Raw genomic sequence first — 20,602 nt, 5'->3', positions numbered from 1 at the left:
ATAGTATTTTGTTCTTCTAACTACCTAGAAGAAAAGTTCTTCTAACTTTTCTTCATGTAAAGTTAGGAATAGTCATGCTAAATTCTGTCCATGTGTCTAACAAAGAAGATAAATGAAAAGCCTAAACCTTGACTCTTGGTCAAGTTCCTCTGTCATTTTAAACTGTTTTTTCCTTCAAGACGATTTACCTGATTCTAGTCGTCATCACTCGTAGAAAATAACTTCACCTTGTCCGGAGAGAAAACGAGCAAGGACTGTTATATGTTGAACCTATCAACGTCCTGCAGTTTCATCGACGAGCTTGCCTGAATCCAGTCACTTCTTGCTCCCACCTGCCATGTTACCCTAACTATTTTCTTTGTGGTATTTATCTGGGATGGAAGTGGAAGGCCATGTCTTTGTAGACTTTAAATATCCATATCAAGAGTAGTATCAGCATATGTTCAATACTCAAATAGATTAACTTGAAAGGATTTATTTGGTGAAAAATGAAATCTTTAATATGATGGATGCATGAGTACCACTGGTCATTACTGGTTTCTACCAGGACACAAATTTGGTCTTAATATTATAATTTGATGTCAATAAGTAGTTTTGTCATCTCCAATAAGAGCCACTATGATGGGAAAACACGCCACTGCAGGAAGTGTGACTCTTCATGATGCAGTCTATGTAGATTGATGCAGAAATTCTGTGATACATGTTGTTGATGTTTTTATCTCTCTATTCTACTTTTTGACTCAGGTTTTTATATATAATAATATAAATATTACTTAAGGTAGAAAAAGCTCTAATTGAAATCACTACATGTTTGCATTTAGAGTTCCAAGAAGACATTATACTTTAAGATGCCAATTTTCCAGATTAAATGAAATACTCAGTGCTGCCACCTTCTCTTCTGAGTTTACTTGAACAGGGAAAAAATTTTCAGAAAAATTTTCTGAGTGTTAAGTAAACGCTTTTGATCAAAAGCTTGGGTTCTTACTGTTTACCAGTAATAATTGAAGAAAACTGATTAAATCCTAAAATAACTTGATATAGCAGTATCTATTTTATTTTATTTTTAGTAGCATTTCTTTTATTATTAATATTCTTATTTTAACTTGCTGATTGGATGCTTCTTTTCTAATCATCACCAGGATTAGTGCTTTCCATGTATTTGTCAATCAGCCCAATGACCCTAAGAAGCAAAGTTGATTTCTCCATTTCACAGATAAGAAAACTGAGGTTAGGGAATTGACAAGACAGTTATATTACACAGCTAGTATCTTTCCAATATGGTATTTCATTCTTTCTTTATGCTTGTCAAAATTTCAGAGAATTAGACTAACTCTGAACACTTATTGCCATATTTTTCCCTCTTCGAGTTTAGAACACTGCCATGCCCACACAGTAGGCATCCAAAAAATGGTAGCAATTTTCAGTTATTTGCAGATAGATTTGTTGATGATATGATTGCCTAATCAGCAAAATGAAAATATGTTTGCTCACCTAAATGCCCGAATGGTGGTGAGTCCTTCAGCTGTTTCTGAGAAGTGGCAAAGCAGAGGGAGCTGGGTAGAATCATCAAGCTCCTGGAGATCTCTAGAACAGAGAGAAATGCAAAATTAACTTCAGATGCATTCAGGCTCAGAGGCTACTGTGTTCATCCTAAATTAGGGTTTTTCCTTGTTATTGCAACTAATTCCTCCTAGAACCCAGTTAACAAAAACCTCAACAGCTTATATTCTAAAGAGGAAGAAAGAAATGAGTACAGAATGAATTTTGGTCCAGGCCACATATATACTGCTACCACAGTCAACTAGAAAAATAAATAAAGGCATAATTTTTGAAAAAAAAAAAAAAAAAACTACTTGCTTTGTACAACAATTAGAGCAAACTGCTATGGGGACACAGAGGAAAGGATGATTACCTCCTACCTAGCAAGTGGGTAATATTGGGGGTGGGGCAGGTGGAATTTAGGCCAAATCTTAAGCTTTGAGGAGGGCTTCAATAAAACAAGAAGTGCATTCCAGCTATGGGAATAAGGGCAAACACAGCAAACTAAAGAATGCGGCAGGTTCAGTCTGGGTGGTGCCCAGAATCCTTTGCGAGTGCTGCAGCGGGGAAAGGCTATGTAAAGGAGACGTGGGACTAGGTGGTAGAGGGTTCTGGGTGACCTGGACAAAATCCCTGAAGACTAGAAATGAAACGATCAGGCTGTGCGTAAGCAACGTGACTTGGGCGGCTATAAAGGATGAAAGAGAGTGAGTTAGGATACTCTACATCAGAGACTTTTTTTTTTTAAGTTCTGAATTACTGGGATGCTAATGAGATTTAAAACAGGGGAAGGATTGTGAGACAGTCTCCCAGAAGTAGTTTTCTAAACTGTGACAATCAATGAATGATAGCAGGGTGAGTAAGAGAAGTCAAATATGGCTTGGTTGTTTCTAGCTTAGCAGACTTGACAAATGACGGTATTATTTACCAGGGTGGGGGACACGGGATAAAGGGATTTGAAGAAAAAGATGATGAATTTGCCCTTGGCCACAGTGAATTTGCTTCCTTGCCTCCACGCTTCATGGAACTTTTTTCATTGGTCCTCTGAGAAACTACATTCATATTATATGTATATTATATATATGTGTGTGTGTGTGTGTGCATGTATAATATTCAATGAACATTTAGTGGACAAACATCTGAATCATCCTTTTCATAAAGATGCACACTAGTGATGAAAACATTTCCTTAAGCCACATAAGCTAGCATTTCTAGAAGATAGGCTAAGTGTTATACCATATGTTTCAAAACAATCCTCTTTTTTCTTTTCAGTTTTTTTTTTTCCTGCCATTTTTTAGGTTTTAGGGTTGAGGATTTAGAGCTGTAGCATCTACAATCACCTTCCAGAGTCAATGAATTAAACTGTTCATAATCTTCAACAATTCACTTGGGCCATTCTGGGCTGCCTGTGGAGTGCCACAAACAAATGCAAAACTCTTTTGGGTTTCTACAATGGATTTGTCCTCTTTAGAAACTGCAGAGGAGGAGACAGAAAGAAAGAGGGAAGGGAAAGAAAGAGGAGAGGAGGAAATCGAATATGAAGGAATGTGAGTAGTTTGCTACTTTAACCATAAACCTAAGTGGCTATTTGTCAAGTTGATACAAGTAACAGGTGGTCACTGCATTTGAGGTTTGCAATGAAAGGAAAAAATTAGGAAGGAGAAACCCTTGTTTATAAGACTGTACTTTGTGAAACCAAGAAGGTGAGGGCACAGCTTGACCTTGTATTCTTTTAAGTAGGAATCACACTTTCTTACAGAGCTAACCACACATTGGGTCTTTGATTTCAGAGATTCCAAATTCCATGACATTTCCGTCTCCCACTTTAATTCCTTTTGGTATTTACAAAACAGCCTGTTAAGTTGCCTGAGTTTTTCAATATGAGTGAGTCCTGCAGAGGCTCAACATCTAGAAGGGTTTTTTTGTTTTGTTTTTAAGATTATTTATTTATTTATTTGACAGAGAGAAAGAGAGAGAGAGAGAGTGAGCATATGTAGGCTGAGTGGCAGGCAGAGGCAGAGGCCAAAGCAGACTCCCCACTGAGCAGGGAGCCTGATGTGGGGCTTGATCCCAGGACCCCAGGATCATGACCTGAGCTGAAGGCAAACACTTAACCAAATGAGCCACCCAGGTGTCCCTAGAAAGGTTTTTTGTCTGTGAAATTAAATGTCATGTGCTTATACTTGTTCACTTCCATAGAATTTCAAATAAGAATATTTGATAATCTATCAGTGTTAATTCTTTAAAAGTGACTATCTCATCCATGCGGTGCCTGGGTGGCACAGTCGGGTAAGCATCTGACACTTGGGTTCAGCTCAGGTACTGATCTCAGGGTCCCAAGATCAAGCCTCACATGGCTGCACTCAGCGTGGAGTCTGCTCAAGATTCTCTCTCCCTCTGTCCCTTCCACTCGTTCTCTCTCTCTCTAAAATAAATAAATAAATCTCTTTTTAAAAAAAGATCATCTTCATATTTTAGGCAATATCAATGCTAGTAACAGATTGTTCTTTCTTATAATGAACAGAATCCACAATTTTTATTATTTATTTATTTATTTAATGATTTGCAATTCCAATTTATAATGGACTAGGAATGATTGCCTAGTCTTTGTCCTCAATTTGTATTACAAAGGGGCAAAAATAAGCCCAAATGAATATGTGACTGAAGTAAGATATGACTATAATATTTAGTGATAAGAAGGCAAGAATAGATTTGGAAACAACAGAAATAAAGTAACTGAACTCCTTGCCTCTCCAGCAAGCAGTGTCAGTAATGGTACCAGAATAAACGAAAGAGTGAACTCATGATTAACTCTTCTCTTTTGGTCTGAATTTGCTACAAGAAAAGCAGATGAGTCTGGGAATGAAAAAACATTCTAGATTTTTTTTCAAGATTTTACTTATTTATTTGACAGATAGAGATCACAAGTAGGCAGAGAGGCAGGCAGAGAGAGAGAGAGAGAGAGAGGAGGAAGCAGGCTCCCTGCTGAGCAGAGAGCCGGATGTGGGGCTGGATCCCAGGACCCTGAGATCATGACCTGAGCTGAAGGCAGAGGCTTTAACCCACTGAGCCACCCAGACGCCCCAACATTCTAGATTTAATACAGATCTCTAACATTGGAGGACCCCAAATCATAGCTGAGGAAAAACAACCACATTTTTAAAATTTTAAATTGTTATAAGATATATTGAGAAGTTCCCAACTACAATATTGGCTTTTCTTGTTACCTTCCTCAATTTCTCATCATCTTCTTTGCAGTCATGTCCTATTAAATATCCTCAGTTTACCGAATAAACTCAATATCTATCTTCTTAGTCTAGCACTTAATGCACATACAAGGATTACCTTATCTATAGGGACTAAGTTTCTTGAGAATAGGTTCTTGTCAGGTGGATCCCTTCACCTGCCACATAGCTTACACAATTATTTTCAACACAGAAATGCCTACTGAGTGTTTGTTGCAATAAAGTGATTATTGCAATGGTATAAAATTTATTGTATTATCTATAACAATCCTTCAAAGCTGAACTGGAATTTTTTTTTCCCATTTTATTTATTTTTTCAGCGTAACAGTATTCATTCTTTTTGCACAACACCCAGTGCTCCATGCAAAACGTGCCCTTCCCATTACCCACCACCTGTTCCCCCAACCTCCCACCCCTGACCCTTCAAAACCCAGGTTGCCCCAACCTCCCACCCCTGACCCTTCAAAACCCTCAGGTTGTTTTTCAGAGTCCATAGTCTCTTATGGTTCGCCTCCCCTCCCCAATGTCCATAGCCCGCTCCCCCTCTCCCAACCCCACCTCCCCCCAGCAACCCCCAGTTTGTTTTGTGAGATTAAGAGTCATTTATGGTTTGTCTCCCTCCCAATCCCATCTGGAATTTTTTTTAATTTAATTTTATTTTTTCAGTGTTCCAAGATTCATTGTTTATGCACCACACCCAGTGCTCCATGCAATACGTGCCCTCCTTAATACCCACCACAAGGCTCACCCATGCCCCCAACCCCCCTCCCGACTCTAAAACCCTCAGTTTGTTTCTCAGAGTCCATAGTCTCTCATGCTTCGTTTCCCACTCCGGTTTAATTTTAAAACAACTGGTACTATATTTCATTTAACTACAGTACATCTCAGCAAATGATAAATCTTATATTAATAGAAGAATGTAAGATTCATGGCTACTTTTATTTATATTTGGCTGTGTACTCAAGTATGTGTTAAATGATCCAATCTGGAAATTTCCAATCTCTTGGAGTTACAGCTCTTGTATCAGACATTCAAGATTATCTACTTTTCTAGTCATCACTCTGACTTATCTCTTTAACCTTTTAAAATTCTTCTGATTTTTACAGAATGCATTTTAGCATTTTACAATATTTTATCTTTTCTTCCCACTGTGGAATAGAACAATATGAAGTCACTTACCCTTTGGAACTGTTTGGTTTTACAAGTTTTCTGTCAATGTCGTATTCAGAAAATGGATCACAGAATGAAAGATTTGACATAGCTTGTGGACTCAAAACTCAACACGTCAATCCACATGTTAATAAATATCCGGGTTTTAACAACCAATTACAGAAACAATTATAATAAATCTCCAAATGAATATAATATAGGTTTTATCGTGTTAAAAATAGATTGCTTTTCCAAATTCCATACCTAATCTTGAAAAACACTATAGCAAATCTGGATCACAGCAAATCAAATACAGGCTTTTGAAAATGAATGGAACTTTGTTTTACTTACTTAGAAGCGACTCGAAAATATTTCTGGATAAAATAAAAGGCGACCCCAAGAGGCACGAGAGCGACTAGGAACACAGGGGTAGCATAAGAAATCATGCCAATGGCAGACAGGCAGAGCAGTGTTGAGCGGGTCAGAGATTCCAAAGTTGGAGGGATGTGCTATGAAGAAGATTAATTTGAAAGGAAAATGTTTTAGCTCAAAGAAAATATTGGTTACAGTGCAATAAAATATTCACTTTAAAGTTAAGTTATATAATTATTTACCAAAGTAGTACATGAACATTTTCATTGTAAGCAAGTCTTCACTCCTTCAACTTCACTCACCTCCCTTAGTTCAGTATTTTTATCCACCTCCCTACCTATATTCTTATCCTCTGTCAGTCAATTTATCTTGGGGATTTTATGGAAATAAATCTCATTTGTCTATGTGTTCTTGATTTATTTTACTGAATAAGATAGTCTATAAATCTATAAATCTTCCTATGTTACCATACACAAATCTCCCTCTTTTTTAATGGCTGCATACTATTAAAAACATAGTTAGCTATTCTTCTTCTGTAAGAAATTTACATTAATTTTCTGTATTTTGCTCATATCCTTTACATGTTTTTGATTGGATTATTTATTTTCCTTGTTGATTTTTAGATGGTCTTTATAGGTTATGGATGTTTTCCTCTTGCTTTACATATGTTCCAGCTTTTCTCCCAGTTAATCTATCATATTTTAAATTCACCTTTGATGCTTTTAGTTCAACAGAAGTTTGAAATTTTATATAGTCATTTCTGTTGGCTTTTTTCCTTATTCAGAATTTTGTGTCTTACTTAATTCCCACCCCAAAATTCTAAAACTATTCTCCCACATTTTATTTTATAGTTTTATATCTTTCTATGGCCATCTTTATTCCATACATGTTTGCTTTTATTTTATGGATAGCTAATTGTCCCAACATCCTTTATTGAAAAATAATCTTTTTCTTACTGATCCCAGATACCACACTTATCCTGTGTTAAATTTCTCCATATGCTGGTGTTTCTTTTCTGGGTATCTGATAGGGGAATTCTCTGTATATTCAGGATTTTTCATATTCCCAGGATTATTGGATCTCTTTTCTTCTTATTAGTTTTCCTCTCTATTTTTGCTTTTGTTATTATTATGAGCAGTATTTATTTTTTTTTCTCATTTTATTTATTTTTTCAGCGTAACAGTATTCATTCTTTTTGCACAACACCCAGTGCTCCATGCAAAACGTGCCCTCTCCATTACCCACCACCTGAGCAGTATTTATTTTTCACTTAATTCTTTAATTAGTGCAGAGAAAGCTACTGAATTTTATATCATACACTTTATGCAGATACTCTTCTGAACTGTTTATGTAGCTTTTTTTTTAATTGTACTAATTGTCTTGAACTTTCTAGGTGGCAATCATATCATCTTCCAAATACTGTGTTGTCTCTTCTTTTTTCCATATGTATTCCTTATGAAGTGTTTTAGATACAATGTGACTAACACCAAAAAATACATCAAAATTTTTCAGTATACTTTTTAGTCAGCTGCATGCATCAAGCATTGTTTTCCTAAACTGAGGATAATTTAGATATTCTGACAGTAACTCTGAAAAGTCAGAAAAGACAAGTGCTGGATTTGATGGATTCTTTCGTCGGTTATCCTAAGGGGTCTGTTCTTGGAGTGATACAATTTTAGAGTTTGAGGACTTTAATTTCAGGACAAACTTCTAGAGGCAGAGGGATCTAAAATAAACTTAGCATCCCTGGAATATTCTCTAAAATATCATACCATCTAAAGCTTTTCTTAGTAAAGAGCCATTCTAGTTGAAGTAAAGGACATCTAAGACAGCTTGGCATTCTATCCTTTGCTTCTGGGAGATACTCTTCATCGATACTAAACCTTAAGAATTTTGTTGTGAATGTATCTCCATTGATCAAAATGATTCCTTTTTGTAATAAAAAATTAAATGTTAGTTTATTATTTGTTCCCTTTATTTCACACTGATTCTCTAAGTATCCTCTTCTACGTGCATACATTATTTCAAGTTAAGGCTTTTCTTTAAGTTTTTATTCTAGAAATCAGTTGTGCATATAATATTGATATGAGTGCATATAGGCTTAAAGTTTTAGAAATCCTCTATCGTTAATAGGAATCATGGCTTATCTTAAATATTATTTACCTTATACTGAAAAAATTGTTTTTGAACTTGGAAGGAACTCAGAGGCACTCACCTGATCAATGATATTTGTATCAGCTGAGAAACGATTGAGAATCAGTCCCAGGGGCGTGGTATCAAAGAATCTAAGCAAGAAACAGATTGGAATGTGTGATAATACTAAACTGTCTGGAACCTGAGCATTGCTAATGGACAGTTTAGAGCTAGGAAAATGGGAAGGTTCGTATTCATTTGCTCAAAGGCCAAATACACTCTCTAACGTTTCACACTTTGCTTAAATTTAAAGATTCATGTTTTATGATTTTGTGTGGGGGAGTAAGAAATAACTATTTTTTACCTTATTGGTCCGAGAATTATCTTATTGAGGAGATTGTGGTGAAGGTTTTTGGCAGCCGTGAGACCCATCCATTCTACAGTGAGAGATGTAACAAGGCAGAGGAAAATACCCGCTCCACAAAGGATGCTAAATCCAGCTACGTAGTAGGTCTAAAAAGCAAACAACACCAAAAAACCCACATCTGAAATTATCACACAAAATGTCAAAGTCAGACAATGTTTTCAACCTCATTATCTTGCATCAGTTTAGACAGTTCTTGGAGACTAAACACAGTACCCCCGCCCTGTCCCCACTTGTTTCCTCCACTCTCTTCCAAGGTTTACCTAAGGGCAGATGAAGCGTTACAATCTATTTTCAGATTTGGAATATTCTTGGTTTTCTACACTGTAGAGCTCATCCTTCCTATCCCTAATCTCAGAATGACCAGCTAATACGTTGGTGTCAGTAGTTAAAATCAATACCATCAAAACAATAACAACGAAAGTTCCATGTATATGTTACACACACACACACACACACACACACTATCATGTGCTTATACCTCCCCTGAATCCAAATCCAAACATTATCTTTTAATGTTCCTTATGATAAGCTTTAAAAACACAAAAGTAATCCAAATAGCTTCCGTTTTGACAGATCATTCCATTTCAGGTCCTATTTTAGTTAACTTACTGAATAATTACAAAAATCCTACGACACTTGGGCTATTAATATCAAACTAAATAAAAGTATCACTGTTAATCTCAGTATTTATTCCCTTGATGATTTAAAAACAGAATTCACTATACCTGATCAGCTTTTCCACTATTGTTTATACTGTACTCTGAAGTCCATGTGGCCAGCCAGTAGTCGATGGCCACAATGACTGAATGTTTCAAAAGCTTAGAGAAAATCATCAGGAAGAGCAAGAAGAATCCTCCAGAAGTAAGATATCGCCAGCAGGTCTTCCAAGGCATTTTAGTTCTGAGCCTCATTACAGTGGACATATTATCATCCTCATCTTCCTCTTCTTCTTCCTCTGCATGTAAAATATTAGTTTAAGCTCTCCTCAACCAACAGGTAGGTAAAATTTATATTACCTTACAAAAAGCATATAAAAATCCCCCTCAGATTTATAGAAACACAAGTGTTAGTCTTAGAAATCTTAAATGCTTTTAGGAGGAAAAAAAACCATTGAAAAAATCGGTGAAAAATGAATTAATAAACAAAACAAGAAGCAACATGTATGTCTGGATGAGATAATTTGCCAATTTATTACACAACAAATTGACAGGAAGTGTAGACTAGAAGTTTACAAAGTTATTGAAAGAACCACATTGCCAATGAAACCACAGTTCTGGCCCTTAAATACATAATTCTTTGAACTCTAAATTTCTATATTTGTAAAACTTCACCAGAAGGAGATAGACTCTGAAATTTGTTCTCTATGGTCCATTTTAGATGTGGTCACAGAGGGGCATGAGCAAGAAGAAATCTTCCAGAGAGCAAAGGCAGAGGACAGAGGACAATAGTCAGGGAGTTCCTCATATGTTTAAACCACCTGGAAACTCCAAAATGATTATCCTAAGAACATACTCCATTATGAAGACAGAATTTCGGCATTTCCTCACCAGCAAAATTTGATTATTTGTGTGGTCTGGCAACTGTTGTGCATTTCCCATTTCCCATCCTTTCCTTTTCCAAAGACCATTTTCATTGCAGTTATCCTGTTATGTATTCTACTACTGTATACTGAGCAGGTTATGGGTAGGGAAGATAGGTAACTTTGATTTACAGGTTATCATACCACAGAAATCTAAAGGTGGATACTATGGGAAGACTGAGCATCACCAAAGATCCTAATATTTTGAACTAGATGAAGTAAATGAACAGGTCTCAGATAATCTGTCCTTTGGTAAGTGTAGGTTCAATGTGTGAGCGGGATTAGAAATCTACATGATGAAAGTTCACTTCCAGACTACTCGCTATCTCCCCAACATCCATTCACTGTTTCCATACTAATTGAAATTTCAACTTGCCTATGGCTGCCCAGCTAATGACAAGATTTCTTCCTTCTCTCAGTACCTAATCTGTCCATGTAATGAACTGGCCGATGGTAAGGAGTTAGAAACAATATGTGCAACTACTTCCCTTCTTCCCTTCTTGGTGGCTGGAACAGACATACTGACCAGGACCAGGAATAGCAACTGAGTGAAAAATACGTAGCATACTCGGCTCTTTAGTATGCATTACATCATTTTATTTTGTAGGAAAGTAGTACTACGTTATTTTATGCCCCAGAGAATGGATGAACCAACAAGCCCAGGGTAGAGTATCCAACCATATACTCACCACTGGAACACTAGAGAGAGTAAGTGGGCATGACTCCACTTTTAGAGTACATTAGAAATAACTGGTTTTAAATTCTAAAGGCTGATGTGTGTTACAGCACCAGACATTCTTTAAAAATATTTTTAAATATAAGGAATTGAAGTGCAAAATCCATTCATTCATTCTCTCAATGAGTACTTACTGAAAAACTAAATAGTTATCTGGTATAAAAAGGTAGCACATCTTGGTGTTCTTTAGCTTGAAATTACAATTTTCCCTCTTTCTTTACTGGCTTGTAGAAATACAGTCTTAAGCAAAAACTGTATAAGAAACATGAAGTATAGTGCATTTACCCCATGGAATTAAATGAGATTTATCTTACAAACTTCTTGGCAACAAATGTCAAGGCAGTGTAATTATTTCATCTTATTCCAATATATTCCAGGAAATCTTTTGCTCTTTACTATACCTTATTAGATCCAGAAAGCTGAAACATAACAAATGGCTTTCATGGAATTCTCTTATTCTTCATTGCTGTATTGTTATGAAAATTCCATGAGGACTTACTAAATGATTTAAATATAAATATTTCAAAACAGTATTTTCTTCATATTTCCCATTTATTGCTTATTTCTGAAGGACTGACATTTTATTAATAACTTGACTTGGTCATTCTACTAGTCCTTTCCAATTTATAAAAACAAGGGTCTAGGACTATTCACAAACAGCGCCTTTGCCTCTCAGCCCTCTCTCACACAGCACAAATACACTAAGACACACTTAGAAACCACTCATGATGCTGGTTGATGGATTATACATATATACTTTTCTTTTGCTCCTATTCTTTTCATTTTCAGTATTACATATTTGGCTTAGTTCTTTTCTACCTATGAAGTGGCTTTTTATTCTTCATGGGCACACTGTGTATCAGTTGCCAAGGTAAAGCAGTTATGTCCCACTTGAAGGTTTCAGATAGAAGAGAAAAGTCTACCTTCATCTTCATCCTCCATTTGGGCTTTGGCCTCTCTTGAGTACATGGCTCTTCGAAGGGTTTTCCTCTCTAGAGTTGTTTGGTCAGCTTCCATATCCTACAGTAAACACCACGTTACCATCATTCAAGGAGCTCACAGCGGCAGGAAGGTTTTGACTCACTCATCAGTGACCCATACGTACCAACTGTTAGTTATCTTTGCCAGTCTTGGGCTCTCCGCTCTCTATAGAGATCCACAACTCCTGTTGTAGGAGTAGCTGTGAGGCAACATCTAAGGTTTGTAAGGCGTCAGAGCTCAGAGGTGTTGGGCAGTAAGAAGCCAGGGTAGTAGCAACAACACGAGGGCGCCAACCCCAGGAGCAGGGACACCTCCTTAAGGCATATTTCACCACTGCTACTTGTTTTATCTTTACATCACTTTCAGATACTCCTTGTGATTGTGTAACTAAAGATTTATTCATGGTAATAAATGATTTCCTTAAAAAATGCATGCAGTTCTAGACTTGGTAAAGCACTATCATTCATACCCTCTTCTAATAAATTACTAAATCAGAGTGAGTTTCCTTAACATCTCACTAGGGTAGCTGCACAAAAGCAACGGACTTCAATAGGCAGAGAAAGAAGGTAAGTAATTTTGAAGCAAATGAAAAATGAGGGTACTTAGGTGCCTAGCACCTTAGGAGAAAGCCCTAGGAGGGGGAAATATGCTGAAGGAAAAGGGAAACATTCCCACAAACAAACTTTGTGAATTTTTCAGAGTTGCTTCAGACTTGTGTGCTCAAGACAGGGAGAAAAATTTAATTTCTCCATTCCTCTTCTTCCAACACACAAGTCCCCTTGGCTTCAGAACTGGAGTGGTAGTATCAGTTCAATACCCTGTGGGTTAAATCAGCTGCTGCAGGACAGTTTGGGAAACTAACCATAGCCTTGTTTCTATGGGGAAATGCATTCTGAGTTCCAAACCAAACAACTGATCCACAAACTTTTGGAATCTGGTAAATTGAGGGCTTTCTGCATATGCTCACACACACACACACACACACACACACACCCCTCACAGTTTGACTGTTATATCAATAAACAAATAAACCCATAGTGGTCAGTCTCTAAGTAGTGATCATGTGGTTGTTGTTTTTGTTTTGACCTTATACAACATGTACAATTTAGGAGACTTGTTAGAAGGCTCTATTGTTTCCAGATTCTTGGTTAAAAAAGAATGAAAGCTAATATGTTTCTTTTTTTTGAATAGCTTTTTTTTTCCAGAGACAATTTCATATCAGCTTTTAATTTTGCCTAATGATATGAAAACTAGCTTGTACATGAGCTTAGACACAAAATTAAAGCTGACTCGATCCTTTGCCTACAGAGTAATAAAATAAAATTACCCTGCACATTGGAAAACAACAGATTTGGTCCCTGTTCAACTCTTCCTGCTATGTGAGCAAAAGATGGAACATCTCAGATACTTTGAAGAAATCTTTACTCATTTTTCTTATAAGTAAACACTCATATTAAGCTCATTACAGGTTAAATATTTTAAATTATGTTGATATTTGGCTTAAGTGAATTCCACTTCATTTATTTAATAAGCATTTCTTGAGCACCTGTTATAGATTGGATTAAAGTGAGGGCTGGGGGAGGAGACATCAAATGACATTAGTTTATTTTGCTTAATAACATTAGGAAGATAATGGTGTCATCCAAGCTGGAATTTTTAGTAATATTTAAATCAGCTCAACGTGTTATCTCCTCCACCTTCTTGTAGTTTTCATTACTACCCTTGTAACATTTCTTTTGTTGACCCCTTAACCCTTAAACAGACAGTGGTGTCTAAAGCCCAGGGACAGGATGTTCTGTTTTGCTGGTCTTCTCTGCTTGCTTGATCTGCTCTGGTTCTAGGTCAGCCTTTCTCGACCTTGGCACTGTTAACATTTTGGTCAGAAAACTCTTTGTTGTGAGGGCTGCACTGTAGGACGTTTAGCAGCTCCCTGTCTTCTACCCACAAGACACTCGTAGCACCTGCCCCTCAGCTGTCTGCCAAAAATGTTTCTAAATGTGTCCAAATGTCCCCTAAAAAGCAAACCGGACTCTGGTTGAGAACCAGCGCTCTTGCCAAACACCCGACCCTGCGACATAACAAACTGAACAAGAAACTGTCCTTCCCCTCCCCGCCCCCTGCCCCCCCGCCCCCCCGCAGTGTGACTCCCCCTGCCTTCAGATGAATTCCTAGTGCCTGCCCTTCCCTAGGTGGCATTAACCTCCTCCACCCTGAGGTGAGGATTCTGGACAGGTGCTCTGTTCTTTCTGGCTTTTACACGCCGCTGTTCAACCTTGCAACTGCATTCACTCTGTTCACACCCTAACTTGCTCCACATCTCCACCCACTGATTTATAACCCTGTAATGTGTCTTTAATTATACAGCTATGCTATCTCAAGTGATCACTTCATTTCTAAATACAACTTAATGGACTTTCTTCCGGGCTTGTTTAACAGTCACTATTATTATAAAATCAAGCCAACAACTCTCTCTCTTTTTTTTCCAGATCTTCTTTCCACAGTAAGCCATAAGTGGCCCCACTCCTTAAGCTTACATCATATTCTTTTGTCCCTGGCATCTTGGTCACTGTAAAAAAAAAAGTCATTTGGAGCTATCCCAATCAAGTTTCTCACAGTATAAATCCTAAGTGGGCACTTGCTGATGGTGCCTTGTAATTTCTTTTTTTTTTTAATGAATATCCTCATCTCAATGGTTCTGTGATTTGTCCCATTCTACTTAAACTTCTACATATGTCTTTTCATCCTTAGGTTGTTTGCTTTTGGGGTCTTTGGCAAATACACAGAAGACAGAGTAATCCTAGGGTCTGTCTGACTTTTTATCTTCCTCTCTCTATAGAAACATAGATCCTTTTATTCTTTTATGAAATAATGCATTTTAATTTCCTGGTATTCTCAGAAATTTGCTGATACAAAAATTTCATTTTATAGTGCTGATTCCTGACCAGGAGTACCACGTTCTGGACACTTCCTAGTCTCAACTCAAAAAACACTTCCTAGTCTCAACTCAAAAAACATTTGAAAAATTTGCTAATACAGTTGATAACTTTACCTCTCAACACAAGTTGTTCTTTCATTGCTCTCAGTCTGGCCTCTGACTCAGTTCCCACCTCATTCAGTGTTATATTTATATCATACATAGCATTATACTGCAATTACACTGAATACGGACCTGGGTTTAAGTCCACCTAGTACCACTTACAATATGTACTGTACAACTTACAAGTTACTTAACCTCTTTGGGCTTCAGTTTTCTCACGTATAAAAGTGAGATCATATTTTCTTTGCCTTTTTATGGGGGTTGTGAGAATCAATGGAGCTATGTTAAAAAGGCTTTAAACTTAAAAACTATATTAACGTAAAAGTCTATTGTTATTGATGCCAAGACAATGAACACTGTTATGCTGTAAATAAACAAATAAAAAAAGAAAAAAGAAAAAAAAATTTAAAAAAAAAAGTCTATTGTTATTACCTCCTGATGATTTCCCTTCATTCCCCAACCCTATCCAGGCATGCTTAACAACTTCACCCACAGCTCACAGCTCGATCTTCTTTCAAAATCATCTTAAATTTTGTTTTGTCCCTGACTCTCCATTTATAGGTGGTGAGTGAAAATAACCTCACATTACAGATGAAGAAAATAAGATACGCAGAAGGAAAATTAAGATAAAATATTGATATACCATGTTCAGCGAACCGTGTAAGTTTTAAACACACATATAATTTTAATATGGTTCAAATTCAAATCAAATTTTTCTAAAAACCCGAGAGCTCTTCCTCCAAAAGTTATCATTAGAATTTTATTCTTTCAAAGTAGCCTATTTATTTGTTTTAAGATAAGAGAGAGAGAGTGAACCTGTATGAGTGTGTGCATGAGCAAGCAGAGGGAGAGAGAGAAGCAGGCTCCCCACTGAGCCGAGAGCCTGATTCAGGGCTCTACCCCAGGACCCCGAGATCACAACCAGAGATGAAGTGAGGCACTTAACCGACTGAGCCACCCAGATGCCCCCTAAGTAGCCTATTTATTAATGACATATAAATATACAATGACTTTGGGTTTCAAACGAGGACCATAATATCATCAAATATTAAATGGTAATATACCTTTAAATGAATTTTAATAATTATAGGAATTTAATAATTCATGACTCTTTTAAAGTGGGCTCTGAACTCTTCTGAATTATGAGCAATTACCTTTTCTAATTCTTGATCTTGCCGATTCATAAGTGTTTTCCAGTGTTCATAGAGCTCAACATCTTTGGTTTGAATGTCCTTCAAAGTCCCTTCTCTTAGTACACTTCCATCTTTCATGGCTATGATCTAAGGAAAGCACATATTACCAGAATTGTGACAAAAAGCCTCAACTGACCAAATGAATTCCTTTTATTTAAGATAGCATTTCTTAATGTCCCTGTTTATGTATATGAGTATAATACTAAAAGTAATGAAATTTCTCTTAAACTCTTACCCAGTCAGCATGTGTTAGATACTGTAATTTGTGAGTCACAAGAACAAGTGTCCTTTTGTCATCTTGAAGAAATTTCAAAATCCCTTCCTGCATTAAGTGATCACTCAAATGAATGTCCAGGGCAGAGAATGGATCATCCTACAACCAGGAAAATAGAGAGAAAAGGAAACATTTTCTATATTCTTGATATGATCCAATTTTTCTAGAAAGTAGAAATACAAATGTCTAAGAGTACATTATCCTTAACATCCGATTTATAAAAAAACAGACTCTGTCTATATTTAAATTGTTGGGGAAAGGTATTAAATTAAAAGTGAAGCTTTTATTTTCTCTTTCACTTTAAAAATTATTTAAAAAGCAAATAATAATAACCCAAGTGGTTTGTATTATTATATATAAAACCTCCAAGCTCAAAAAACAACACATCCTGACAACTTTTAAACAATAGACCGAAGAAAGAATAAAACAATAATTCCAGTAGTTGAAATTTAGATAATAAAAACAGGCGTAGACTCCAGACCAAGATGGCGATGTAGGAGAATCCTTAATTTCCCTCCTGCCATGGGTGCTCTGACTATGCAACTATACACAGAGCAATTCCCTCTGAAGGAAATCCAGAAACTAGTTGAGTGACTTCAACACATTGGGAAACTAAAAAAAATACCCCATCTAAAAGATAGTAAAGGCTGAGACACACTCTCACCATAAACCTCACCCTCTGCACAGCACCATGTAATTGGGAGGAATCCCCAACTCCCAGCTTCTCTCTAAGAGGTGAAGGATTCAGGCCGTACATATAGAGCCCCAATTTTTGGCTGCTCCCCAAGGGATAGGCCCCCTAAATCACTTAGCTTTGAAAGTCAGTGGAGGTTGCATTGGTAAGTCCCATAGAAATATAGGAAATGAAAAGCAGTTGCTAAAAGGCACATGAGCACTTACCACATCTGTCTCTCCAGGACTCGGCACAGAGGGAGCAGGCAAAGAAGCACCTTACCCAGTGTTTCCCTGGAAGGAGTCTGACCGCATACTTTACAAGCCGCTACTGGAGGGTCCCACTTCTAATTAGCATGAAGGATCCTGATTATGATCCTTCCTGTAGCCTGAAAGAGCTATGGGACACGTCCCTTGTCTTTTATTTCCATCCTATTCTAACAATAAAACTAAGTCGCCACTTTCTCCTTGGAGGGGAGATTCTCACCTTTAGTGTCCCAGTTGTTATGGAGGACACTAAATGTGCTGGCTCCCATCACCTAGCTCTGATAGCCAACAGGGCTTGCATTCATGAGTCCCACAGGACTATGGCAAACAAAGAAGCCATTTTTAAATAGGCAGAGGAGCACCCCACATGGCGATACACTCTGGCTCAGTGCATATGGACCAGACAAAAATATTCATCTCCCAGTTTCTCCCTGGAAGGGGTTTGACTAAATATTTTCTTAGTTGCTGCCTGAGGGTCCAGCTTCTAATCATCCTCCATTTAGGTGCTGACTGCAATCCTCCCCTTCGGAACACTGATGGGTCATAGTCCACCATCAACCACTGGGAATCAGTAAGAATAAAGACAGAAGCTCGGGCAGTCACAAAGTTCTGAGAGGCAATCAAGAGCTTGGGTCAAGTTGAATGACGAGGTTCATCGCCTACAGGAGACCAGTCTGTCAAGACTGGGAGAGGTGTCTACTTTACTAATGCACAGAAGACAACACAGAGAGTCATGGGAAATTAGGAAACAAGAGAATATGTTCCAAACAAAGGAACAAGATAAATCTCCAGGAACCAATCTTAATGAAATGAAGGTAAGTGATTTATCTGATACAGTGTTCAAAGCTCACATAAAGATGCTCGCTGAGGTTGGAAAACAAATGCAAGAATAAAGTGAGAATTTTAACAAAGAGGTGTAAAATCATACCGAACAAAAATTGTAGCATTAAGAATATAATAATTGAACTGACAATTTCAATAGAGGACTTCAACAGATAACTAGATTAAGAGGAATAAAAATCACTGAACTGAAAGACAGGGTAGTGGAATTAATCCACTCAGAAGAACAAAAGGAAAAAAAAAAGCATGAAGAAGACTGAAGATAGCTTAAGGGACTCATAGGACATCATGGAGAGGAGCAATATATTCATTTAAGGGATCCCAGAAGGAGAAGTGAAAGAAAGGGGCAAAATGTTTATTCAAAGAAATAATGGTAGGAAATTTCCCCTACCTGGGGAAAGAAACAGATATTCAGATCCAGAAAACACCAAAAGTACCAAAAAAGATGAACTGAAAAAGAGCCAAACTAAGACACATTAAAATTAAACCGTCAAATTTAGGCAAAAATAGAACCTTAAAAATAACAAGAGAAAAACTAACTTGCTACATACAAGAGAATCCCCATAAGTGTATACGATTTTTCAGCAGAACCGTAGCACGCCAGAAGATAAAAGGGTGATAATTCAAAGTGCTAAAAGAAAAACAAAAACAGAAACAAAAAATCTACCAAACAGGAATACCCAGCAAAGCTGTGCTTTAGAACTGAAAGAAAGACAAAGAGTTCTCCAGCAAAGACAAATTGAAGAATTTCATCATCATTAGACTGCCCTTACAAGATATGTTAAAAGAGTTCTTCAAGGTGAAATGAAATGACACTATTTAGTAAGAGGAAAACAAATGAAAGCATAAGACTCACTAATAAAGGTAAATACATAATTAAGTTAGAATACCCTAATATTTTAACAGTGATAGGTAAATCAGTTAAAACTCTAATATTAAGGTCAAAAGAGAAAAGTATTAAATATTACTATAACTGCAATACTTTATTAGTAGATAAATATAAATAAATATATATGTATAAATATATCAAATTACAAGTTGTACATTTTTTAGTTAACACATAATGTATTATTTGCCCCAGGGGTACAGGTCTGTGAATCATCAGGCTTACACATTTCACAGCACTCAACATAGCACATTACCTCCTCAATGTCCATCACCCAGCCACCCTATTCCCCCAGCAACCTTCAGTTTGTTTCATGAGATTAAGAGTCTCTTATGGTTTCCTGATCCCATCTTGTTTCATTTTTTCCCTCCCTACCTGCCACGACCCCCAGTCCTGCCTCTCAAGTTCCTCATATCAGAGAGATCATACACTTTAAATACATTTTATTTGTCAAATATACTTCAATTAGAAAAAGAAATTTCAGGTGGAGGCTGACTCTAGCCAAGTTAACTACCTTGCTAGAACAAATCAACCATCATCATAGGAAAATATGAGAATATAGAGGCTCTACAATATATCACCTACAATATCCAGGATACAGAAAAAATTAACAGATATATAAAGTAATGGGGAAGTTTGGGCCATAGTCATGAGAAAAAGCAGTCAGTGGAAACTATGATTCAAGATAAGTTAATAGCCATTTAAACAGTTATTATAGACATATTCAAGGACTTGAAAATATATTGTAAAAAAAAGGCATAAAAGTATTAACTGAATCAAATAAGATAATATAGATAAAGTACTTAGTACAGTACCAGGTAAAAAACACTAAACAAATGATATTATATTATCAGTATTAATAGTAGTAACTACAAGAATATCATACCTACCACTGAGCTGACAAATTCCCAATTGTCTTGGGAAGAAAGGAAGTTTGTTTGTTTGTTTGTTTGTTTTTAAAGATTTTATTTATTTATCTGACAGACAGAGATCACAAGTAGGCAGAGAGACGAGACGGGGAAGCAGGCTCCCCACTAAGCAGAGAGCCCGATGTGGGGCTTGATCCCAGGACCCTGGGATCATGACCTGAGCTAAAGACAGAGGCTCTAACCCACTGAGCCACCCAGGCGCCCCAGAAAGGAAGTTTTTACGTACTGGTTAAGACATTTAGAAAATAATTTAGGAAATAATTGACTGGTGATGACATTCCTGTTAATTATTTCAACATACATTTTATTTCTATAATGTTATATACAGCATCAAAGTAGATGC

General features: G+C 36.9%; 1 protein-coding gene across 8 annotated transcripts in view; it reads right to left on the bottom strand.

Moving 5' to 3' along the window:
* ABCC9 (ATP binding cassette subfamily C member 9) overlaps nucleotides 1-20,602 on the bottom strand; it is a 133,785-nt gene that overhangs the window by 32,514 nt on the left and 80,669 nt on the right. For all 8 annotated transcript variants that reach the window (XM_046012227.1, XM_046012235.1, XM_046012230.1 and 5 more), the window contains 8 exons: nucleotides 16,627-16,764; nucleotides 16,353-16,478; nucleotides 12,104-12,200; nucleotides 9,591-9,820; nucleotides 8,803-8,951; nucleotides 8,521-8,590; nucleotides 6,285-6,442; nucleotides 1,492-1,584 (listed from right to left, as the gene is read on the bottom strand). In XM_046012227.1, the coding sequence (XP_045868183.1) occupies nucleotides 1,492-1,584; nucleotides 6,285-6,442; nucleotides 8,521-8,590; nucleotides 8,803-8,951; nucleotides 9,591-9,820; nucleotides 12,104-12,200; nucleotides 16,353-16,478; nucleotides 16,627-16,764 (1,061 nt within the window). The remainder of the gene's footprint in view (nucleotides 1-1,491; nucleotides 1,585-6,284; nucleotides 6,443-8,520; nucleotides 8,591-8,802; nucleotides 8,952-9,590; nucleotides 9,821-12,103; nucleotides 12,201-16,352; nucleotides 16,479-16,626; nucleotides 16,765-20,602) is intronic.

This window comes from Meles meles, chromosome 7 (genome assembly GCF_922984935.1).
Source record: "Meles meles chromosome 7, mMelMel3.1 paternal haplotype, whole genome shotgun sequence".
NCBI classification, from domain to species: Eukaryota; Metazoa; Chordata; class Mammalia; order Carnivora; family Mustelidae; genus Meles; species Meles meles.
Note: the sequence above shows the minus strand (reverse complement) of the source record. Positions and strands in the feature narration are given on the sequence as shown.